Here is a 26,710-nt window from a genome sequence, read left to right as displayed (position 1 = left end):
AAAATAATGTTTAAAAAAATACATATGCACTTTTATGTAAATGTATTTAAATGTAGCTTAATTACAATTGAAATATACTTAAATTGCCATAAGTTGTTCCAAAATAGTACAATTATTACTTATTTAATTATGTATTATTTTAATGCAAAAACTATGTACTTATCCATGTTAAGTAAACTTTTTAAAAATATATACTTAATGCACTTTCCTTTTACAACTTATCTTTTATGGGGACCTTGATGTTTTCAGTTATGTTTTTACTAAACTAAAGAGCCCGAGCCCATCTTAAAATTCGCACTCAGTACAGTGATAGTAATTGCTTACTCCAAATATAAAGCATATGAAAAAAAACCCTTGAAATCTTGAAAATTAGTTTTATTTGCATTCAGTGGGTATGAACTGAACAGTCCAACATTTTGAATGCCATGATTGATTCTTACTTCCAAAGTACAAACGTGATTATTTGCTACCTAAATCAAAATAAAATAAAGGGATATCAGACATTTAAAAGTTGTATTTAATTCCAACATTATAAATACTGAACATGTGTAACCATCAGCTGATCAAAGCACGACTGAATGTGTCCAAATCATGTCAAAAGCAAACAAACGCACAGGAAATTTGATCATTTACAGTGAAAAAAATACACAAATTACAGTGAGGGTGGAGAATAAAAGTCATATTGCAGAATAATGCCGGTGCAAACCACTCAAGTGAAAACAGTCTAATTCAGACTAATTCTGCTTTTTCACACCTAATATTTGGATTTGGTAAACTATCATAAATTAAAATCATAAAAAAATATATTAATAGAACAAAAAGTGTCTAAAAGTATCTCAATATTTAAAAACGTGAGGGTTAACATTTCTGTTTTTACTGACAATTGAACAAGGTTTAGATTTTGAAAACACTATTTTTTTTAGGAAAACAGCTCTATGAAAAAAGCTGAGATCACAAATTATGAATGTTTCTGGCTGAATCTCAAATCCCTACTTGCTCCCTATAGTGGACTATGTACCGTATTTTTCACACTATAAGGTATATTTTTCTTCTGAAATCTAACTATTTATTTAGGTGAGTAAAGCGCTTCAGTTTATCTACAGTAAGCTTAGATTTTCAGATTTTCACTTAGGCTAGCTGCAGTTAGCGGCTAATGCTACACGACAGAGCTACACTGAGGAACCCTGAGTGTTTTGGTTAGCCAGGGTTATATTAGCTAGCTGTTTGTCACATGTAGCTTGTTTAAACACGGTAAAAATGCAGACTACAGTCCGATAATGCTCACCTCTGAATGGGGAAAAAGAGCTAGCGCTTAGCGCAGTTAGCAGCTAATGCTAACACTGCTGGGGAACTAAACTGAAACTCCTGTCTGTATAACTCTGTAGTTCAGTGGAGAGGCTTTTCTACTCCTTAATACCTGACTAGTAAAATTCACATTCACATAAGGAGCACCAGATTATAAAGCGCACTGACAATTCTTTTTAGGAAAATTAAAAGATTTTAAGTGTACCTTATAGTGTGAAAAATACGGTAAGTCATAAAACTGCAGTGTCTACAGACAGATAGCACTAAATTTTAATTTTCCACATTACAAATAAATGTAAATACTGCTCTGTTATAAACATATAATGCTCTGTTTAGATTTAGAATCTGTAATTTTGTGACTAAATTGGATTTAACCTGTTCTTCGTGTGTTGATATCTCTCTTTATGAGGTACCATCGTCTATTTGTCTCTGTGTGGAAAGAAATATTTACAGAATCTCTTGAATCACCTTGAGAAAAATTAATTCTATCAGTATTAAACTGCTAAATTAAATTAAATATGTGGGCAGTGTCTATAAACACAGCATTTTACTACCTTCTACTATAAGACCTGGAGCTGCTTTGCATTATATCTGAGGTATCAGTCATTATTCTAACAGGGTCAAACAAACAAAAAAACAAACTTAAAGATGGCAATTTTTCCAACTTTTGAGAAAATAATTCACATGCTGTCGACTAGGCTTGGGAATTGAGAATCGATTCCTGTTGAGAATCGATTCCGTGTGTTTCGATTCCACGGAATCGTTTGGCACCTTGCTTAATGATTCTCTTATCGATTCCAGACAGCACGATCACGCAAGTTACGCATGTTACGCATGATTCAGTAAGCACGTCTTTTCAATGGCGTCCACTAGGTTAAAACGCTCGAAAGTTTGGCTTCATTTCACGCTACACAAGGATGGCAACAGGGCGTTTTGCAACCATTGTAAATTTTTGATAACATCGCCGGGAGGGAATACATCAAATATGCACAAACATCTGCGCACACAACATAATTAGAGAGTATTTGCTACATTTCCATATTGCCAGTTGCACATTGTTGTGGACATGTTGACCTTGTTGTTGAGTTTGTAAGGTCGTATGATATTTAAGTAAACAAAGTTGGTGCTTATGAAACTGTTTGCTCTCCTTTTTTCCCCAAATTGGAATCGATAAGAGAATCGATAAGGAATCGAATCGTTTCACAGAATCGATAAGGGAATCGGAATCGGAAAAATCTTATCAATTCCCATCCCTACTGTCGACAGAAAGTGTCCTTATTTAAAAATGTACAAAACATATCCAGAGAATTGCAGACATGCATAGAAGATCCAAGATAAAACCAGCTTTGTTTGATTGGGCACAGATTTGAACACACTCAAATGTTTTCACTGTTTTCACCATTATTTTACACTCTATGGAAAAAGAAACAAACAAACAAAAAAAAAGATAGCAAGCACAAACTACATTCTTTTAAAAAAAAAAAAAAAACATCTTTTCACAGTACATTTCTTGAACTTTTTTGAAGGTTTATTTTTTTTTTTTTAGAAGATATTGCAGCAGAAAGTCCATCTGAAGTGGGATGTTGATGTTGAAAGACAGAAAAGCCCTCTTATTTCTTCACAACTCGAACCATCTGACTCACTTGTACTTTTTTTAGACATCCCATCTCGTCTTCCTCACATGAACTCAATTAAAACTCAATTTTTATATCCCTAGGCCTGTATTTTTTATTTTAGAAAAATAGAATTCATTTTTTTTACCTGAAAAAGGCTAATAAACATGGATGTATTTATTTTTCTTGTAAAAAACAATTGCATTATGGGCAGCACAAAGATTTTAAGACATCTTTTTATGTGTGCATAATATATGTATCATTATCAGCATTATCAGTGTTTTCTCATTTTTTAAACATATATAATAAAACAGGTGATTTTGCTTCATTTTATTAGCAGATCATCTAATTCACGTGATCTCTAACAAACCAGGAAATACAGCAAATTAAAAAAAAAAGTTAAAAGTGTGTTAAAATCAATTCATGGCATTTTGAATGAATGTATTCTCCACAGATGAAAATGCAGTGAGTGAAAAATGACAGATGCTGAAGCAGTGTATGCTCTGTGACTCTCACACAACACGTTTCTTTTTTTTAGCCCTTTAAAGAAAAGTCAGAAATGTCACCGTCCCGATTTTTATTTCTTTTTTAATCATTAGTGTCATTAGCAGATAAACAGGGTTGTACTTGGCAGTGGTTCATGCGGAGTATCTCCCTCAAAAGCAGCAAAATACAGACAAATCCCTCCTCTTCTTCCTCCTCCTCCTCTTCCTCCTCTTCCTCTTTATCGAGCTCCTCTGGCATTCAGGCACAGAAACACTTTCATTGCATGGCATTCCTCAGTCCAACTACACACCGTATAGCAAGTGTCTTTCAAGAGGCTTGGAGAGAGCCCTCCTGAGACTGTGTGCATCACGCCGGCAAAGCCTCAAACGGAGAACACAGCGTCCATTACAGCCCCTCTCTCTTCTTTCTTCGCTTTAGATGGTCTTGCTTTAAAAAAAATGTCTGAGAAAAAATATTTTTATTATTATTTTGCATTCTCAAAAAAAAAAAATTGGGTTTATCAACTTAAAATAAATCAAAATGAACAGATGATGTGTGTATATATTTACATATACAGCTCTGCAAAAAATAAATAGACCACTTCAGTTTATGAATCAGTTTTTTTTCCCAATTTTGCTATTCATAGATTTATGTTTGAGTAAAATGAACAATATTCTCCTTTAGAGCATTTATTTGAAAATGAGACAAATGAGAATTGGCTGAAATGCAAAGAAAACAAGTTTATATTCATACAGTTTTAAGAGTTCAGAAATCACAGTTTTCATGCATCTCGGCATCATGTTCTCCTCCACCAGTCTTACACACTGCTTTTGGATAACTTTATGCTGCTTTACTCCTGGTGAAAAAAATTCAAGCAGTTCAGTTTGTTGGTTTGATGGCTTGTGATCATCCAGCTTCCTCTTGATTATATTCCAGAGGTTTTATATTTAATATCATTTTAATATCATTTAAAAAAAAATTCAGAGCTGTATATATATATATATGTTACTGTTATATATATATATATATATAGTTTACCTTGGACATCTTTTTCATCAGGAAAGGACATGAACGAAGACAATCGCCAGGCCAATATTCAACAGAATGACCATGCAGATCATAATTGTGTTTGGCCCCTGAAAATAAAAGAAACATAGAAACAATATTAAGCAAAAAAAAAAAAAAAACACAATTTCATGTACTGTAAATGTCTATGGCTTGTTCCAAAATTCCAAAATTCTAAATTACTAGTCAACTAGTATTATTACTTATTACAATTACACTTATATAGTGCCTTTCTGCCACTTGAGGCATTCAAGAACACTAATAATTACATTCTACACACACCAGTGAGAAGCAGCAGCCAATCGCGCACAGCTTACTCTTAACTGGAAACCACCGTTCACCGTTTGTTTCACTAAAACAGCTGTTTAACCTTATCCGGTCACCAGGCCATACCAGCATTTAATAAAAAAAATATTAATACCAGCTAATCTTCTGAACGTCACATGAGACGGGCAGGATGTACTGCTGCAGCACAGTTTATTACCAGTCTGAGAGGAACACAGTCAGCTTTCTGAAGGTGAAAATCTGTCACTTCGTGGATCAGCCTTGCATGGACGTGCCTGATTATGAAAAATGCGGTCAGTGGGACTGGAGCCAGGGCTGCATTTCGTGCAACACAATCTGTCATCATCGGTTGTGGTTTTCTGGGCTGTAGGATGTGGTTTCTGTAGAACAGGAAGAGCTATTCTATAGACAAATGAGTTTCTTGCACACTGATCTCACTGGGAAGGTAAAGATGGTGCATCGTGAGATCATCTCATGAAGTCTCTGAGCACTGCATGGAGTGTTAGTAATCCACGTTCCATGATAGTAAGTAGTAATCCACGATAAACGTTTTGTAACATCACTAATCGTTCTAATCACTAGTTGTTCAATGCAGGGTTTTAATGGACACCACTGGTAATTTTCTTGTGTTTTTTATTTATTTAATTACTAAAAAGGCAGGATATAAATCTGAAAAAAGGATAATAAACCCTTCACATAATTCCCTCATTATTCGAGCATCGTAGGTGAAAATTACATTTCTCACCTCATCTTGTTCTGTGGCCTCCGCCACTTCACTGGGGGCTTTCACCACAGACCTCTGCCTGAGCTCAGCTTTGGGCTCCACCTTGGCAGGTGGCTTGGCGATGGCTTTAGGCTCAGGTTTAGGCACAGGCTTGGGTTCAGGCTTAAGCACAGCTTTGGGAGCCGGGCTGGGATCTCGTCTCTGAGCTGGGCTAGGGCTAGCTTCTTGTCTCAGAACTGGAGTGGCTTCTCGTCTCTGAGCTGGCGTAGGTTCTCGTCTCGGCGCCGGGCTGGGATCTCTTCTTAAAGATGGTGTGGGTTCTCTTCTCGGCGCCGGGCTGGGATCTCGTCTCAGAACTGGCGTGGGTTCTCGTCTCGGCGCTGGGCTGGGATCTCGTCTCTGAGCCGGGCTGGGATCTCTTCTTGGCGCCGGGCTGGGATCTCGTCTCTGTGAAGGCTTAGTTTCTAGTTTGTTAGGCATCTCCAACTTCGTCTCCGTCATCGCGACAGGAACCTCAGGTTCTGGCTCCAAATCTTCAACGTCTTTGGGCTCTGGGGTCGCCTGGGCTTTGGAGGACACTTTGGAGGCAGGACGAGGAAGAGGTTCTTCTTCATCGGTGGATGAGATGAGGCTGGTCCTTACTGGAGCTGGAGGTGGAGCTGGATCAGAGTCAGGAACAGGTTCTAATGCGTTCAGCTCTGAATCTGGCTTCTGGAGGGGCTTGATCTCCAGGTCGGAGCCTTGTTCGGCTTTGGCACTCTGGCGGCTGGGGGTTCGAGATGGGCCTTTACTGCTGGGGGCTGGAGGTTCCTCCAGGGCTGGGGCTGGAGCTGGAGCTGAAGACGGGGTTGTAGGCCGACTGCTCGGTTTGCTACCCGGCCGGCTGCCGCCTCTGCTACCGCCTCCACTGCCTCTACTGGTTTTGTCTCCATTCCAGCTCCCAGGGCTGAGGTAGTTGGGGTCCGGGGCGGTGGATGGGATGAGGCCAGGTGATGGTGTTCGTGCTGGGCTGATGTTTGGCCTCAGGGTGTCCATCTCATGCACGAAGGGACTCTCTGGAGGCGTGGGCATGGTTTCCTCCGCCAGCAGGGGCTCATGAATGCCTGTGTCAGCGTTTTCGTTGCTCTTGGAAATCTCCTGCAGCACTCGCTTCTTTAGATACTCTGGACCTGAGGTGCACAATAAAAAACATACATCTCAGTCTTCATACATCTTCATTAACCCTTTCAGACCTGTATCATGTTCCAGTGAGGGAAAACATGTAAGAATGCTGTTTTCTGTCTGTAATATACAGGTGTTGGACAATGAAACTGAAACACCTGGTTTTAGAGCACAATAATTGATTGTGGTGACGGACAGTTCTGATGGAAACAGGAGAGTTGAGGTGCACATTGAATTCTGTGTGATTTGATCAGCTGTAATTTTATGTTTTTTGGATACAATACGGGTTAGCACCCGAACATCCCTTTCAGACAGCTTCCTCTTACAGCATCCACAGTTAATCCTGTTGGATGTGGTTGGTTCTTCTTGGTGGTATGCTGACATTACCCTGGAAACCGTGGCTCTTGATGCATCACAAAGACTTGCTGTCTTGTTCACAGATGCTCCAGCAAGACGTGCACCAACAATTTGTCCTCTTTTGAACTCTGGTATGTCACCCATAATGCTGTGTGTATTTTAATATTTAGAGCAGAACTGTGCTCTTACCCTGCTAATTGAACCTTCACACTCTGCTCTTACTGGTGCAATGTGCAATTAATGAAGATTGACCACCAGGCTGCTCCAATTTAGACATGAATCCTCCCACACTAAAATGATTTCAGGTGTTTCAGTTTCATTGTCCAAACCCTGTAGATCTACATCTAAAACGTGAACATAAGTAACTAACACATGAATATTCTCTGATCTAAATCATTTCAGCTCCACTGTAGCTCTGGCTGTATGTTTAGGGTTATCGTCTTGATGGAAGGTCTCAAATCTTTTGCATCCTCCAACATGTTTTTCCTTACGAGCAGCTTTTTAGGTGTAATTTCATGAAATTCTCTATAGTTACCTGGTTGATAGAATGAAGGCGACAGTTCTCTGGCCACGACTCGGGCAATACTGGACTCGTTGTTAGCACCGTGAGAAGCCTGATCTGCTGCCTCTCCTTTACTCTTAGCATGGGAGGTTCTGCAGGAGGAAGAAACATTTATTTAACCTTTTATATTAAAGCACAAATGCATGCTTGCACTTCCACTGTAATAAGCGAGAACAAGCAAGAAGTTAAACAGTGTAATCTTTTATCAGAAGGTGAGGACCAGGACAAGGTCAACTGCTTTTAAACGGAAAATAATTCTTGTTTTAAAAGCTGTGAAATCAATTAATCTTTACGCTAGACTTTACACTGGCTGGAACTAATATTTCATTTCATTCACTTGTTTTGCGACACAACACTGTAACCAGCGCACTAAAACCCAGGCTCTTTATGGTACAAAAATAAAGACAGGGTAGAAATAGCAATACTCCAAACATAAGCTCGAGGGAACATCAGGCCTATAAATGTAATCTGAGATGGCTGCGTTTCAGAACCACTCCGCAAAAGGAAAGCTCTGTTTACCCTGCCAGCCTATCTGCCCCTCACTTTACCCCACTGTTGATTCAGGTATAACTCAGAAATTAATTATTCACTAACAAGCTTGAATAAGGGTGTGCTAAAGTATATTGCATGCAGTAATATTGCCAAAAAAAAAAACAATGGCAAAAAAAAATTGCGAAAATCAGTCTTTTTTGTATGTGTTTTAATATTTACTGTATTTACTTTAATTGTTTGCAGTTTACAGGTTATGCATGCTCTAAATATACTGAACTTTAGTGTCGTGGTGTATTTTTGTTGTTACAATACCTTATTTTTGTTACATTTAATACATTTTCTTGGTCTTGGTAAAGTTATTGTTTATCAAAGAGAGAAACCTTTTTTATATATATTTTTGTTCATTTGTTTTTTTTGTTCAACTGCTATATTTATGCTAAATAAATATTACTGAAATATTTTTTTTTCATATTTGTCATATTGCTAAAACTACTATCGCAAAAATATTAGCGCAAAAATACCCTAAAATGTTTTTTTTTCCACCCCTAAGCTTGGGTTACAGCTCATGACCCAAGATGCCTTTTGCTTTCAACAGAATTGGTGAAGTATGTCATGCATGTTGAAAATATGTTTGCTGACAGCAGCACATCCTACATAGTCATGTCTTCATTTATTAGTTATTTTCCTAGCAGACAATGACTGAAATGTTTTAAACTTTGGCAAAATGTAGATATAATCAAACACGCTAAACAACACTGCATCAAATTGTATAAAATATACATATTTTAGCAGAAAATCAGTCAATAATATAACATATCAGATACCTTTTTTCATCTTTAAATTGCATTGCATATTGCACAATGAATCTGCAGTGGATTTACATCCAATTATGATTTTAACAAAATATAAGTTTAACAAATTATCTCCTCTCTTATGAGTGCGCTGGTATTGGAAATGTATTTAAACTATGTATTTTAACTGAGGATATGCCCACCTGGGCTGTTGAAGCAATACAACTCTTTTGTGGGAATATTTTTCTTGTCAGAAGCTGGACCATGATATACGAACCCATTAAGTTTTCTACAAAGGTGCGACAGAGGTGTGCCTGGTTTGAACTGATCGCTGCTTGGAACTCTGGGATTTGGAGTTCATTTGGGTGACAGTGCATTTTATTTTTTATTTACTCTCTGCTGGCAGATGGTAGCACAGGCCAATGACCCCTTTAAACCTATTAATAATTAAAAGCATTACAGTCACGTCAAGTTTTAAACGCTCGGCTGCAGAAGGAATCCTGAAAGCAGTTTTTTTGTGTTTGATTTTGACAGAGCTCTTTCTAAAACGACGCTCAGCTCTGTTCCTCCAAGACATTCCACATAGTCTTTATTTCGAAGACGGGACAGCAGTTGTCTTCTGCCCTGTTTATAAAAAGCGCAGAACAATCCCCCCCTCCCTGCTCCTCCCTGTGAGTTCAGGTAGAGACGCAAATCTGCTAAATCCCAAAACGCTCAACAATAAAACAATAAAACTGCTGAAAAGTTGAAATTAAACAGCTGAGAGATGATTTTCACTCTCAAAGTGTAATTTTAACTCATTCAGATTTAAATGGTGTTCAGTGTTATATATACGTTATTTGACTTATTTAAGTTATTATAAATATTTCAGTGTTAACCCAAATGTTCAGCATCATTTTTTTTTTGCATAATGGATGTGCCCCCCAATCCTAGCTTACCATCAGTGTGTAGTCTTGCCCACCAAGGATACCTTTTATTGGGTATTCCATAATATGTTATATGTTATATATATATATAACATGTTATATAATGGTTGTTTGCCTTGCTGATATGTTGTAGGCTATAAGAGCAAGTTACCATTGTCCGTAATGTACTGAGAAATGCAATGCAGGATTAAAGTTCCCATGCAATGGATAAATACACTGGCATACACTTAGGGAGTAGGAAATTGTTATAATAATGATCAATAATGATGCTTTGTGTGTTTTTTGCATTAATTGTTAACACTGTGAAGGAGTTTATGTTTCTTTTTAATCTATTTTAACTTTTACAACAGTTCAGATTTAACTGTTGAACAGAGTTAAAAGGCCAAAAACTCCCAGAAAAGTAAGATTTTAACTTACTTTACTATATTGTATTCGATAGTGACGCATATACACTTAATATGAGCTGATATTAACTCTCAGGGAGTAAACTTTCCTGTGGAGTGTGTTTGAACTGTGTGAGGGTTGAACTCAGAGGTCAGGTGTGTGTGTGGTAAGGGGTTGCGTAGTGCAGGAGTATTATTAGCAGGGGAGGGCATATTCTTCAGGCATCGAGCTGGAGCAGAAATAAATTATTTTAACACCCAGCTCCTGACAATGAGATATGAGCAAGGCTGTAGTGCGGGGCAGCTCTATATCTCTATATATATTCTTATCAAATAGATTTACTACAGCAGAGCTTCAAAAAACAAATATACTCTAGAGCAGTGGTTCTGAAAAATATTGGACTGGGGACTACTGGTGGTGCTTGAAGCATCCCAACCTGGTACAGTAATTAGACGACCTCAGAAAAAATTCTGCGTACATTAAACTATAAAATAAGGACTGAAATCTATAAAGTTTCCAACTGTAAAAGTCCCATTTAAGTATATTTTTTAAGAGTATACTTAACATGGAAAAAGTACATTACTTAAATACCTGCTAAATGTACTGTAAGTACATTTCGATAGTAATTAAGCTATATTTAAATACAACATAAACATAGAAGCATTGGATTGATTAAGTGATTAAGTGATTTTTTCATATAAATTCTGCTAACTTGAGTAGATTTAAATATGTGTTTTTTTAAACATCTTTTTTAATACATTTTAAGTATAAAGTAAATGTACTACTTTGCGTATCGATGCACAACAGCTCTGGAAAAAATAAGAGAGCACTTAAAAATGATGAGTTTCTTTGATTTTACCAAATTGAAAACCTCTGGAATATAATCAAGAGGAAGATTGGTGATCACAAACCATCAAACCACCAAACTGAACTGCTTGAATTTTTGCACCAGGAGTAAAGCAGCATAAAGTTATCCAAAAGCAGTGTGTAAGACTGGTGGAGGAGGAGAACATGATGCCAAGATGCATGAAAAAACTGTGATTAAAAAACCACCAGGGTTATTCCACCAAATATTGATTTCTGAACTAAAACTTTATGAATATCAACTTTTTCTTTTTTTTTTTTTTGCATTATTTGAGGTCTGAAAGCTCTGCATCTTTTTTTTTTGTTATTTCAGCCATTTCTCATTTTTTGCAAATAAATGTTCTAAATAACAATATTTTTATTTGTAATTTGGGAGAAATGTTGTCTGTAGTTTATAGAATAAAACAACAATGTTCATTTTACACTAGTCTGATTCCTTTTTGTTAACTTTTTTACAAGTAAGCCTACAGTATACTCGTTTAACTTTAATTTAAAAATCATATTTTTACATAGAGACCTAATTTCTCATATTTAACCCCCCCCCTCTGTGTGTTGGTGATTGAAACAGTGCTGCAGTGTTTGAGCTGGACAGTTAGAGCACTGCAGATTGTGATTACTGTGGGAATAGTTGACATGCTGTAACGTTAGCCTGAGCTAGAAATAGCCGTGTCCACTTTAAGACTCAGTTTAGAAGCCACTTCCCAGTGGAACCATTAGAAGGGCTCAGGACTCCAGTAGTGGATCTTACATCTACACCTGTCCACCAGCACTCAGCACGCTTCCAGGCTCCCTCCAGACTTACTTATCTAGGAAGTGATTGATACTGAGACACAACTGGCTCGTATCCATGGGACTGTTTAACTCCCTAGTATCTGAACTCTTACATGCATTTTTCTTTTTCTTTATTATTTGGGCTAATTGGCACCTGATTAGTGTAAAAACACAGAATTATCTTTTTACATGATGTAGTTTCTGAGAAAAATTATGTCCACGTATGAGGACTTTAGTTTTATACTCCAGTAAAACACAAGAAGTCACAATCAAAAAGTGCAAAATAAAAGTAGAAAAAACAATTGTGTCCTTTTGATCATAATGGCTAATTTGAAGAGCTGCTTCAACATGTAGACGTAACAAAGTAAAAAACATAAATATTTACTGTTTAAATTCATATTTCTGAAACTGTAACATGTTAAACTCTTCTTCCACCACTAGGTGACAGTATAATGGCCTCATAAGTGGACACCTGGCCTTTAAAGAGCGTGTTGTGGTCTCAAAAACCCAAAATGTGATGTCCACACATGTGGACGCCAGGTCCTAAGAGGTTAAAATTAAACCAATCAGTGTGTCACTTGCTCCTCATTATCTTAAAGAGCCAGGTGAGCTTTGCTTTTGGTGGACTGGTATTTTAACGGCGTAGCTCTTCTGCGCTTCTCAGCAGAGGAAACTGACCTGCGTGTTCACAGTGTGAAGGTGCGTGAGCAGGTCTTTTACAGGGACAACAATGTTATTTTATTTTGTATTCTCTTTATTAGCTTAGATAAGTATGGACGTCTAATTGTTGTCATGGTTTAAATCAGTCAGTGGCGCATGGTGTTTCTAAAAAAGGAATTAAGTATTTTGTTAAATACGCAAACATTTTCCTGAACTGCTTCGCAAAAATGTTTTTGCACAAACCAAGCAGAAACGAATCATAAAAAATGATCATTTAGTAATAGCATAAAGCCAGATTCTGGAGCAAAACTTTGATTTAAATTGAATTTAACTAATACGTTAGTTACAGCTGTACTCTAAATGTGTCTGGTATATGTTTAATGTGTCTGGCTGCAAAATCCTCTTAACAATTTTCACTGAGGCACAAAGATAAAGTGGATATAGAAGCCCAAAGGCTCTCTAACCCCTAATCCGGGGGTATTCTTAGCCCTACTGGGGTTCTCTTTAGCTCAAATTATCTTTTAATACAACTTCAGGACTAAATCCCTCATGATCTGAGCAGAGGAATGTTAAAGCGTGCAGTTCCTGAGCTCAGTTTGGTTTATGAGGATTCTCTGTAATGAATTTTAGACACTTGTCCATTAGCTGGTTCAATCACTACAGTCCTAGCATGACCTGGAAGGAGATATAATACAGCAGAATTCAGTAGAGATGCAGATATATAATTATATAGCTAATTCTGAGATACAAGATACAAATCAACCTAGTTGATGTGCTCAATAAAAAACATGAATGATACAATACAGCTGTTTGTGTGTTCAATTAGTTTTTAGTGTTTTGTTTGGTTTAGTTAGATTGTGTTTGTCTATTTGTCTAATTATGACTTTTCCTTTGGAATATTCCTTTGGATCCGATCATTTGATTGGAAATCAGGACGGATCACGTAATTTTCAAAGAACTGGAATCCGGAAAAGATCACACTTTTTTATCCACGCTTCATCTCCTTCAAATTGTCAAGATCTCTCTCTCTCTCTCTCTCTCTCTCTCTCTCTCTTTCTTGTTCCCTCTTTGTCTCTTTTTCTCTCTTGCTCTTTCTGTCTCTCTTTCTCTCTCACTTTCTCTTAAGCAAAAAAATGCAATATATTCAGCTACACTAGTGTTTGTTTTCTTCATTAAAGCTCAAAAACTCAAAACCTAAATTATTCAAGCTAATTACAATATTCTCATTTTAAGAAGCATTAAAACTAAAACATATTATAATACAGTATAAAAACACAGGGAAAAATCATGATGTTAATTATAATTAATCACAGAATGGTTGTTGTGAAAAGATGCATATTATAATGGAAATATTTGTGCTTAAAATGTAATGCTTTGATACCTTAAAACATATATGTAAACAACTTTCAGGGACAACTCGGATTTTTATTTTTTTTTTTACTGCATTGCCAAAGTATCGAATCGAGACTCAGTTTTGGCGTTCATACGCCTGTATCAGAAATGAATGCAAATTAACTGTAGTAAATCAGTTTTCTAACAGATTTTATGGATAGCATAAGGGAACAGAAAGGAGTGAAATAATAAGAGATTAAGTAACAAATTGTGTGTGGGCGTTCAGTGCCGTCCATGCCTGTATTAGCACTGCCAAGCAGTAGGTACAGAGACCTTTGACAGATGGCACTTCCTGTAGATGAGCTGCAGCATCTCAGCCGACTGAAACACGCTGTCAGGGTTTGAGTAAAGAGCAGAGCCGCAGGATAACAGTAAAATTGTATCTGGTTACACAGTAAGAATATGATTCATCTCCTACAATCAGGGTGTTTACACTGATGCACCGTGCAAACATAAAAAAAATCAATGCAATTTTAAATAGCCAAAGCTGCATTTTTATTATAACATACCATTCTGACCATAAAACGCATTTAAAATCCTTAAATTTTCCCCAAAATAGTTTGTGTGCTTTATAATTCAGTTAAGAGATGAGTATTATCAGCCTGTAGCCTGCTGCTAACCCCAGCTAGCACTAACACTCAGTGATCCTCAGTGTAGCGCTGTTGGGCGGCATTTACTAGAGATTAGCTGCTAATGCTGCTGCATCAAGCCTTAGTGTAAATCTGGAAATCTAAGCTTACTGTAAATAAATACAAATAAATGGTTTTCAGAAGAGACATCTGTGTAGATTAACATCCAGCTCTTGTTTGACTTCCTAAAAAAAATTAAGATGTTTTTTTTTGTTTATTTAGCTTAGCTTTACCTAACCTAAGCTACCCCCACCACCACCCAACGGTGAGACCTAATGAATTAGAAGAGAAACATAGCAACACCCCTGTTCCTTACTAGAGTATCTTATAATGTGCCTTATAATCCAGTGCTATAATCCACATGCTCATCATTCCCTTTAAGAGCCAGGTGAGCTCTGACTTTGGCGGATTGCTATTTTAACAGTGCAGCTACCTGGACCACACTCATCAGTATAGATACATTCCTAAACTCTGACTCTATTTTAACAGCGCAGGCAGAAGGTGTGAAAATAGCCTGTTTATGGGGTGTAATATAGCAATTAGCAGACTTATGTAGAAATACTAAAAGACTGTAATGGCTTCATAAACGTTCTAGTAGCACTGTACACATCATTGCTTCAAGGAAATGAATCCCAATGCAACACTGAACATGAAATATGAGACAGCCGACCCCTTTAAACACCCTGTACTTTTAGATCACATTTAGGACCTTCATTACACCACTTACATTAACATGAACTGGACTGAAACACAGAGGGAGAGAAATGACTCTGGGTAGTGGTCTGCTAGGTGTTGTACATGCGTATACTGCCAACTAGAACACTCATTTACAGGTTGGGTAATATTAATATCTGCTGAAAGACCTGACACCACTGCTGACGCAGGTCTTTACATAGCGCTGCATGCAAACGGCTCAAATCTGGAGCACCAACACCAAAAAATACTGCAAAGTGATTTTACAAAATTACCACAAATAAAAGACTCTGCATTTCATAATTTACAGCTCGCACACTCAGTTTAGGCTCAGCTTGGTTACCTACAGTTGCAGACACATATTTGACAGAAACAACAGATTAAATATTTTCCTTTGAAACATAAGAATATTTCATAATAAATGTCTTCTGGACATTTACAGGGCATTTAAATCCCTTTAACAGAAAAAAATAGGAAAAAGAGTCTGCCGTATTTTAGCAGTAGCCACTAACCGTCCTAAGCAATAGCTCTTTTATGATTTAGAGGTGAGTATTATTGGCCTGTAGCCTGCTGCTAACTCCAGCTAGCACTGCTAGAGCAGCACTAGCATTACCCACTAACCATGCTTAAAGCTAACTCTTTTACTCACCCAAATAAACAAGAGAGGAGAGAAATCTGTGTAGATTAACATCCAGCACTGTTTTTTTTTTTTTAGAATTACAGTTTTGTTTACTTAACTTAGCGTAGCTTTACTGGTCTCACCACCCAACAGTATTATAGCACGAACCACAGTTCCATTATCGCTGTTTATTGAAAGAGTTAAAAAGGAGGAAAAAAGGATCTGTTTGGTTATAAACACTCCGCCAGTTAAAATAGTTCCATTGCTGCTCTGTTTGTAGCTGTGTTTGTGCTGTTTGGTTTGTAATCGCTGCATTGTTGCTAGGTTACCTGTATGCGGCGGAGTAATACACGAAGAGCTTTGGTTACAGTGCATTACTGGCTGATAATGGCACTCATAGAACGCCTCTCAGCCAATCCCATTGCAGGGTTGGAACTAAGTGGTATAAGGTGTTGTAACTGCTAATTAATGGTTATGGTATAAAGTATTTACAACCTAATTGTTAACTGTTAATACATTCAGTTATAGACTATTTATAAACCCTTTATAAAGGAGCCGTATTTTAAAGTAGTACCGAAAATTTATTGTAATACAATAAAATATCGTATTATATCGTCACATTGCCCAGCTCTAGACCTCTAAAAGTCTGTAAAAGCACATGATAAAGTGAGGTGTAATGGACGGTGCTTAACTGAGAGCATGGTGTAACCGTCGCGGTGCTCTGAAGTTAAGAATGGGGCACCCCGACTGGTTGCTGTTGTCTGGGAGCTGGGAGATATCAGCTGTTGCATTCCCCTGCAATTGTGATACAGCAACAGTGTCTGGCCTTATTTAGGCAGGCCTCCTTTCTGACACCGCGGCCGTGTGCGTCATTTACACCCGGTGCCACGGCCTCCGAGGAGCCTCGCCTTCCACAGCACACCAGACCCTGCTCAAAATACCCTGCCCCCGGCCAACACACCACCAACCCCTCTCCACCCGACAACCTCCACCAGCTAGATTCCTTATCCCTGACCTCACCACCACGCTGCTCTACAAGAAACGAGTGTCCTATAAGATACAGATAAGAGCTGCTTTGCTTTAGGATAGTGCTGGGTGGTATACCGGTTCATACGGTATACCGGAGGGGAATTTAGAACCAGTATGCATTTTTCACATACCGCCACACCACTACAGACGCTACAGAGCGACATGTAGAACAGCACTGCAAAAGAAGCATAAACTCTAATATCTCTGAATACTAAACATTGAGTATTTTAGGTTTGTTTAAAGTGTTTATGGGACTAACATATTTAGCTTGTTTGATAAAGGAAGCCGTGTTAAAGTTGTTAGCGTATCTCTTTTAAAGGTCTATTGTTTACATTCTTTAGTTGTTTTTCTGATAATGAAGCGTGATTTCTTTATATATTGTGTATATATTTTGTGGGACAAAATAAACTTAATTTAAAACCTTATTGTTTTGTATTATATGAAATCCTAACAGTAAAGTATGTCACAAACCTGTATAAAAGCCCAGTTTAAAATAAATAAATTAATAAATTAAAATAAATTAAAATACTGTGATATACAGTGAAACTTTTAGAATCTTAAAAAATATTGTGATATACATTTTTGGTCATACCGCCTAAGACTATAGTTTAGGGCTGGGCAAAATATTGAGATTTAAAAAAAAATAGGATAGGAAGATTTATACATGCAAACATATCGCCTCTGATTGGCTAACAGCACCACACGACACCAGCGAGACGGACAACAATTAGAAACGTTTTAAACTAAAGACATTTTTACACTAATAACAGTCTTTCCGATGTCATATGTTACTTTACAACATGTGTAATAATGCTGAACCTGCTCAGTGCAGTTCAGCCTATACTGATCTAGTCTTAGAGTCTCTGTAAAAAAACACCAAATCCACCGGAGATCCTATTTAAACCTATAGTTACTTACACACAGAGGTGTGTAAAAAAAGTGAATTTTAGTGGAAAGACACCTTTAAAATACACAATTTAAGCCTATTAAGAACCTTGTTGTGTCTTCCCGGAGTTTATTAACACTGTTACTGTTGATGAACTAAACTCTACCTCCATTTTAGTCTTTTTTTCTGACAGTTTATCAGTGTGGAGCCATGTTTTTTTTGTTTTAACATGTAAATAAAGAACTTTAATGTACAGTATCACATTAGCATTTACAAACAATTCCACCGCACTGTGTTATACTGTGGCAAAATCAGTCTGCCCCTGACACAGGCTGATATTCGATAGCGTATTTGCCAAGGCGTCCAGACAAGAAGAAAAATTCCCCCGGTGAATCAGAGACCACCTCAGCGCCAAACATCTCCTCCCGACTCCTGACTGGCTCTCCGCATTTCAGCATAAATAGGCTCCTGATCCTGATCTTCACCGAGCCTCAAAGGCTGAGCCGTGCCGCGGCCGCAATAAGAAAGGGAACATAATGCCACCGACGCTAATAAATCTGCTTGTCTCCCAGGTAAAATATTTAGATTTCGCTGCGCCGCTGACAGGCTCTGCAGTTCATCTTTGAGATGCACGCTGTTATAAACAGAGGGCTAATTTCAGGTGCTGCTGCGGCTTTGATAAAATCTTCCCTCCTTGTAAGGAGATTCACGAGCCAAAGCAAAACAGCTCCTCACTCGCTGAGGATTAAACCTCCTGCACTCCTGGTCAGAAAGCGTGTGATGCACATCTACAAGAGGGGGATACGTAAATCGTTTATTAGAGAAACTTCTGGCAACAGATGAAATAACAGCTCGGGAATGGTGTGAAGAAAAGTGCTCCTAAAGCGGTCACTACAATTTTATTTTAGAATTAAATTATTCATTATTATCAACCTTTGAAAAACATAAAAAAGATTTCACTTAAAATCTGCTAAATAACCACATGAACATTAAACATGTACTGTATTTTTCGCACTATAAGGTGCATTAGATTATAAGGCGCATTATATGACACTAGTAAGGAACAGGGGAGTCGCCATGCTTTTCTTTCTAAATTAGCAGGTTAAGCTAAGCTAAGTAAACAAAACGTAATTCTAAGTCAAACAAGCGCTGGATGTTAATCTAAACAGATTTCTCTCCTGTGAAATGTTTCTTTGGGGAATAAAGAGCTTCTGTTTATTTATATTAGCTTAAATTATCAGATTTCTACTAAGGCATTAGCAGCTAACTGCTAGCGCTAGTTTTTTAACACTGTAAACACGCAGACTACAGTCCGATATACTCTCCTCAGAACAACTAAAAAGCTAGCGCTTGATGTGGTTAGCGGACAATGCTATTACCGCTCCAGTAGTGATAGCTGCCTACAAGACTCTGCCCACAGGACACTGTTTGTGGTCAATTCAGCAGTGACACTGAGGTGTTTAAAATATTAATATATATATTTATTTTTTTAATAATGGCTGTATCTCTGTGGTGTTTTTCTATCGGGGTCCTAAGTATTAAAGAACAGGTTGAAAGTAGAATAATAATAAAGAATACAAAGAAACAGATACAGGACTACAGTTTGTAATTATTATAGAACTACAAATTGCTTATATATCATCAGTAGAGCTAATAAAACAGACAAACAGAGAAACAAAAATATGGTGTTAATGTTATGGTTGGTTACTTTGTGTATTTATATAACATCTTAATCGTTTTGATTGTTTTTGCACATTGGTTATTTTTTCTCCTATTCGTTAATAATTGCAAATATAGTCTGAAATAGTATATACTCACATTGTGTGTTGTGATATTATAAGCTGATTAGTTCAGTCTGTGTCTATCAGAGTGTTTAAAAGTATAAAAAAGCCAGGAATAAGCTAGATCTGTCTGGAAAGGTCTGTTCTTTCTGTAGTTAAAAGCTAATGAGTGCATGAATGCTCAGTCTATGCTTTTAAACAGAATTCTGGGAATGTTAAAAGTGTCTGTTTTCAGTGATATCATGTGAGATGTGTTGTAAAGGCGTGGTCCACTAGGAATCTAAGGTTACTTAACATTTCGACACGGAACAGAGACAGTCTGAGAGTCTGAGAGCTGAGTAACTTTAGATACGTAACTCTGAGTAGTGACCTTTTACAGGGCGCACAGTCCGGCTGTGAGTATTTACTGCACGGACAGAGACACACTGTTTATAACAAGACGTGATGGATTTACAGCCATTTTTTATATATAATCTTCATTTTTAGAGGCTTTAATGTAATAGGACAAACTGACACTCTTCATTTTTATAGCTTGAATGCAAATGATTTCTATATACAGCAGTAATTATCAGATTATTATCGCTGTACTGACTGGATCACCTGTCAGACTTCTAGAGTTTTTACTGAACTGAGAGAATCTGTTTTTAGCAACAGGAAACTCTAAGGCTAAATCCCATTTCCCCCATTTCATGGGTAGAGGTGTCTTGATTCTAGTTGAGCAGGAGGGGTAGGTTAGGGGAAAGGATAGATGCACACTTTAAACCGAGGGGGATGAGAATCACTAGTAGGATGGCGGAACAAACGACCAAAGAAACCCACGAATTTCAGTATTTTCCCAAAGTTAAAAGTGACGATTAGCACTATATTACCATAGTTTCCAAGAATCTGGAGAGCCCTGACATTTAAAACAAGACATTAATAACTTAAAAACTGCACAAGAAGCTTTTTAAAAACCACTGTTTACATCCTAAATGCTAGCTTTAGCTCTGAGCGCCGCCATCACTCTACTGATTTTGATATAGACATATATATAAACATAGACTCTCCGGATTCGAGCAAGGAGGTGTGAAGCTACTTTGAGCTGGATAATGGTGGAAAAAACGATTTATCGGAGCAAATTATGCCCCATGTCACTCAGTCTGAAGGGTGTTAAAACAGAGGTGTGATATTTATCAATGGTAAGTACTTTTAAATCATGTTTTACTACAACAAAAGTCCATTTTACACCAGAGTACCAACAACCCAACCCCTCCACCATCCCATTCTTATCTTCTACCTCTGTTATCTTCCTACCCCAAGCAGAAATCACCTAGTAAAGGTGTTTGCAGTCAAATTCCTACCAGATTAACCAGATAAACACAGATTAACCCAGGCGTTACTGACCTGGAGTTTGCAATTTCAGCTTTTTGCTTTGCGATGGCCGCAGCCCTCTGCGCTCCCTCTACGCTCCTCTCCACCTTCTGCTTGATCTTCGTGCCTTTCAGCTGGATCAGCTTCTTCTTCACGGCCTTCACCAGCATGTTGTGCATGTACTTCCCTTCCTCCTTGCCTCCTTCTGCGAAGGTCGTGCAGCCATACCCGTGGCGCTGGTTGTCCAGCCACTCGCCCTCGTATTTCAGGCCGCTGGAGCGCTCGCTGATGCCGTAGCCCGACCGCTTGTCGTTCTTCCACTCACCCAAGTACACCTCCGTGGTGGTGGCGTCGATGTCTGCCTCCACCGGAGGGAACTCGCCGCCCTCGGCCTCCCCCTCGCTCTCTCCCAGGCTGATGGTGGAGTTGGCGTCGCTGGCGGCGGAGCTGAGAGCCGAGTCGCTGCGCAGGAAGCTGAGTTTGCTCTTCTGACTCGACAGAGACGTACGAGACTCGGACTTGGTGAGTTTCCCCAGCAGAGAGCCACGTCTGAAGAGACCCTTCTTCTTGGGCTTTACCTGATCCGGGTCCACGTGCAGGGTGAGGGCGAAGCCGCCGCGGGACGGCCCGATGGGCGTGGGAGAGGGCGACTCCTGGCCCGAGGCGTTGGTGGTGGTGATGAGCGGGACGTCTTGCTGCAGTAGGGTCCCGTTGCTGTGCTCGCTGCGCAGGGAGGTGAGGGAGTTGCGTAGGGGCGAGCGCACCACCGCCGCCATGCCGTACGGGACACTCTGACGGACGCCATAGCCGTGCCGCATCCCACCGGTAAACTGGCCCTGGAAGGTGCCTGGAGAGACAGACAGTTGATGAGTGGGTGATACAGGTAATATTACTGTAACATTAATGATCTGTGCGTGTCACATTAAGACTTAAATAAAAAAAAAATGCATTTGAGTCACTTTAGTTTGGAAATTTAACACAATTTAACACATCGTTTCTGGAGCAGATAAACAAGAGTCTGTTGGAACTTTGCATTATGAGGGGAATCATTAACGCTGAATGCAATCAAATCCTGAAAGCAGTGCTCCAAAATCTAGAAGAAACTTCCCTTCCCTGAAGAGTAGAAACAGTTACTCACAACAGAAGCAGGAAAAACTGTTATACCTGATTTTATGTCTATAAACTGAGCATAAAAAAAATCCTTTAGTTTTCCCAACAATCGTCTGGTTAGCCGCTAATGCTAATGCTGCTGCACCCAGCCTTAGTGGAAATCTGGAAATCTAAGCTTGTGCTTTATTTACCCAAATAATCTGGTGCGCCTTATTGTGTGAAAAATACTATACTTGACTGCGTTTTTGAGGACTGCAAAATGCTTGCATCGAAATTCTACTGTATTATTATTTGTGTTGTTTCTTAAATTGTAAGATTATTGTCAAATTAAAATGAATGTATAAAAAAAAAAACATTATTATGCTATTCACAATATGAAAAGCTGCATTTTTTGTGTTATACCAGAACTACAGTGCATTTATTAGTGTTTCACCAGAAAAACATAGAATAATAAGACAAACACGGGTTCCATCAAAATGTGCACGTCCTAAATTATCCTAAGCACCAATCTGATGCAATTTGGCTTTTGCAATTTTACATCTTGACACATTTATTTCTATTCATATTAATGGATTTTATTATTAATTAATCTAGCTTTAGCTTTACTCTAAAGGTATTGTTTTTGTGCAATTTCATCAAATTATTTAGAAATCATATCACAGATAAATAACAAGATAAGCCTGATGAACCACACCCACCACTTCCTGCCTTCAGCCACAACTACACCAGCCAGCGCTGCTTTCATGTCCACCTCCAGAGTAATAAACCGTGTGCGGTTATTTATGTCTCTAGGTCTCATGGACAAGCAACACATGTCTGAGTTCATCACTCCTATAGACAGGCCAGAAGGGCAAAAGTCTGGAGTATTAGTGTGTCCTCACACACTGTGCTGCGTTACACACTGCGGGATGTGATGAGAATGTGATGAGTCAGGAACTATAGATGCACATAAAATTACTTGCAACATTGTTTTTACCTAAAACGTGTTTTCTACTTATAAATTCAGAGCAGTTTAACTGAGTTGATTAACTTATTAAATTATTGATTCAGTTCAAATCAGTGTAGTATTGGTTAAAATCTAGACATGCAGCAAAATGTGCATAATTTTACAGCTGTATGATATTTATTTTCATCTAAAACTTACATCAAAAACTTATATTTTGTCCATGCCAAATAACTTTATAAGACAGTAATTATACAAATACATGGATGTTGCATGGATAATTTTGGCTCACGTTTGAGTTTCTGGTAAGCTGGAAGGTTGTTAGCAGACTAAACAGCTAAATGCTAGTGTGGAGACTTAGTGTGTGGATTAGAACTGGGATAATATAGCATTAGCTTTAACCTAGCTAGCTGTCTGTTCTGTAGAAGCAGTTTGTTAGTGGGCTAAATAGCTAAAGGCTAGAGGGGAGAGGAGACTCAATGTGTGAATAAATACTATGGTAATAAATGGTAAACTAAAAGAGTATAATAAATGTGATAAATGTATCAGCCAAGCATTTTTGGGGGTTAATTATTATTACTGGTCTGTTTATGTCACATAATTGTTGAGAACTGTGGGTTTTATTTAAAATAAATTTAGATTCAACTTAAATGCAGTATTTTGGGATAATGGGTAAGACAGGTTGACCTAAAAATAAGTCGACATAACCTTGTGTTTATTGTTATACTGTATTAAAATATACTTAATAAAATTAAATCAATTTACTTAAAAGTACAGAAAGTTAATTCAACTTCATCCTAACTGTTGCCTTAAATTTTTAAAGTTCTTTTACAGCTTTTTAAGCTTTTTTACAGTGCAGGGTTAAGGAAAAACGGAAGGAATTTACTCTTTAATTATGGAATTACAAAGTGTTCCTATAGGTATAGAGAAGCTAATAGAGTAATAGATAACAGAGAGTGCAGAAACAAGGAGATGAGATGATGTCAGGTTATGGATGATGTTATGTCATGTTATGTTATGGCATTGACCAATGCGTAGTTTTCTTTAACAAAAAACGAACTGTTCTGTTTTGTAATAAAAAAAAACTACAGTGCAAATGAGTGCTGCTGAATAAGCACATTTATTGACAGTGGCATTGCAACAGCACTGTGTGCTAAGAATTGTTTTGACTAATAATAATTCGATCATTTTCTATTTGTTAAAATCTGTCTCAAGTGACAAAATGCAGATATATTCTAAAAAAAACTAGTGTACAATATTGAACTAGCCTTAAAAAAAAAATCACAGATTTTAGATTCTCAGCAGACCCTCCTAAACCTACACAAAGAGGGTGGAATTCGTGACACCTTTAATTTGTAATCTCCTGCCTGCTTTCTCTGGCAAATGCTCCTTAGCAATGGGCTTTTTACCAACTGGCCATCTGTAGCAACACTGGGGTTTCCTGGTTGTAATCTGTGCGTTTAAGCGACTGGGGCTGTGTCTCAAACCAACCCTTAGTTCTGACATTTTTCAAAGTGTCCTAGTATAGAAATTAAAACATTTTAGTGCACTTATTTTAAAAGTTAAGGTAATAAAGATGATTTAGGGGGTCAATTTAAATTTACAGTCCCTGTCTCAAAAATCTCTAATTCTAAATTTTTTTGCTTTAACATTGCATGAATAAGCAGTTGAAGCCTGAGTTTGCCTTTTTGATATATCAATGTTGGCAGTAGCTCTTGTTTCAGAACCATTAGAAGCACTAGTGTTTCCAGAAAAAAGACATCATGTTTTTTATAGAATGGATATATTTGGCTTGGCAGAGACGGCGGCAGAACACCTAATGCACATTAATGCTATTTGTTATAATATTTTATACTCCTTCCACTCTTTCAAACACTACTACTTTCAATTTAAAAGAAAAATAATCTTAAGGAGGGCTGCTTTAACAGGCTAGCTAAATGTTTTAAATGTTTTCTAGCATTACATATTTTGCATTTATTAACTAAACTTTTTTCCTAATTAAAATAAGCTAGCTAATAAAGCATAATTGATTTTTAATTTTTTGCATGACTCGCGCTGGTTGCATTGTGGTCACGTCCCAGAAGGTTAAAGTTAATGCTAGGTTGACTAGCTAGCTAATTAGGGAGTTTAACTTTGAGGATTAGCTAGCTAGCTAAGTTAGTTAGCTAGATTTGAGAGTTCTTTCTCATTGTTCACACTCTCAAACAAACTTTCCGAAGACCAAGACACCTTTTAAAAAGTCCAGCGCTCTGCGTAATGTGACCTGCATTTCATCCGGTCTGGGGCCTCCGTGTTGTGTTACAGAGGAGCCATGTCTCTAAATGTCAAGTGACAATATAGGAACGGTCTTGCTCAGACATTTTTTAAGGAACTTTGCTTATTAGTTAGTTCCATAAGTTCGATAAATAAATTTAACGTAACTTATTTAAAGCTAGCTAATTTAATGCTAACTCACCTCCGTCTGCATAGGTCTCTGTGCCGTATCCATCCTGAAGCCCGTTGTTCCAGGTTCCCTCATATTTAGCTCCGCTTGCTAAACTTACACGAGAACCGTATCGCCCCTTGAAGCCATGCGTCCACTCGCCCTTGTAGACCCAATGGCCCTTGGTCTCTACGCCCAGACCGTGGCGCTTTCCTTGTGACCAGTACCCTTCGTACGTGTTTCCGCTCGGCCAAGTGTAGACCCCCACCACCTCAAAGCCGTAATTCCAGGAGCCGGAGAACTCCCCCTGGCCCTTGGGTCCGGTGCAGATGCCGTGGCCGTGGGCTTTGCCGCCTTCCCAACCGCCACAGTACGCGCCGCCATCATCAAACTCAAAGCGACCGCCGCTCATTATGGTGGACTTCTCTCTCAAACAGGTGGAAAATACTTAAATAAGTGTGAAACAAATTCAACAGCTGAGATATTTCCAAGAGTTTTGGTTTAGTTGAGTGGATAAAATCTTTTAGAAACATCCAAAAAGTGGAAAAATCCAGTTAGAATTTCTGTCATGGCTACTTGTGACCGTTGGCTTTTTTCGCGCTTCGTCCGTTGAGACTCCAAACCGACCGTTGACAGTTGAGGCTCCACCAACCGTTGACAGTTGAGACTCCGGAGACTTCGGATTTTTTCGTCTTCTTAGTCTGCCTTTACAGCTAAAAGGCTATGTTTAGCTTTTAGCTAGAAGAGTATGCTAGGTTAAGGTGTGTTATTTACTTTAGCTTAACTAAAGCTTCAGAAACTTTCCTTAGAAGAAGATCCTTTTCGTCCTATTTTGACTGTTAGAAGTGAATTTAGAATAGAAGTTCCAGTAAAACAAAGTGACAGAGAGAGAGAGATGAGCTCTTTTCTTTTCTCTTTTCTTCAGTCTGTCTGTCAGTCAGGTAGGTAGTTAATTAGTTAGTTAATTGGTTAGTTCATTAGTTAGCTAGTTTGCATGTTTCGTGTTGAGGTGAGGTGAGCGCTGCTGAGAGCCGGTAGATGTTTGGAAGTGTCCCGGTTAACAGCCCTCTCTCTCCCTGCCTCCTCTCCCCGGCCTCCCCCTCTCTCTCCGCGGCTCTCTCTCTCTCTCTCTCTCTCTCCGCCGCCTCTGCCTCTCCTGGGTGGGGCGGGGGCGGTTCAGCAGAGTCCCAACAAGGCGACCAGACCCCGGAGCTCGTTCCAAAAATACAGCCCAATCCTCAGCCGGACACCGGGCACTTTTAACCCGCGTGCCAGATCGCGCGCAGCTGAGGGGGGGCGAGCATTTGCCCATATCGGGTTCCTCTAAAGCCGAGCCGGGAGGCGCGAGCGCTCAGTCCCAATAACGGAGTGATTAGTGACTAGTGAAGAGCATTTGGTGATGTTTACATT

General features: G+C 38.4%; 1 protein-coding gene across 3 annotated transcripts; it reads right to left on the bottom strand.

The window, feature by feature from the left end:
* Positions 1–360: 360 nt before the first annotated feature.
* jph2 (junctophilin 2) lies at positions 361–26,481 on the bottom strand. 3 transcript variants are annotated; one of them, XM_022677077.2, is made up of 6 exons: positions 25,334–26,481; positions 20,859–21,672; positions 7,532–7,650; positions 5,500–6,647; positions 4,443–4,540; positions 361–3,866 (listed from the first exon to the last, which is right to left on the bottom strand). In XM_022677077.2, the coding sequence occupies exons 1-5, from the start codon at positions 25,710–25,712 to the stop codon at positions 4,460–4,462; spliced, it is 2,541 nt and encodes an 846-aa protein (XP_022532798.2). In that variant the 5' UTR covers positions 25,713–26,481; the 3' UTR covers positions 361–3,866; positions 4,443–4,459. The 3 variants fall into 3 exon arrangements, 2 of the variants coding, with proteins under 2 accessions (XP_022532798.2, XP_049342325.1); XR_007441563.1 differs by lacking the exons at positions 361–3,866; positions 4,443–4,540 and adding exons at positions 4,610–4,781; positions 4,840–5,134; XM_049486368.1 differs by lacking the exons at positions 361–3,866; positions 4,443–4,540 and adding an exon at positions 4,609–5,134.
* Between the last annotated feature and the right edge of the window lie 229 nt (positions 26,482–26,710).

Source organism: Astyanax mexicanus, chromosome 13 (assembly GCF_023375975.1).
Source record: "Astyanax mexicanus isolate ESR-SI-001 chromosome 13, AstMex3_surface, whole genome shotgun sequence".
Lineage (NCBI taxonomy): Eukaryota > Metazoa > Chordata > Actinopteri > Characiformes > Acestrorhamphidae > Astyanax > Astyanax mexicanus.
This window is presented reverse-complemented; position numbering and strand designations above follow the sequence as displayed.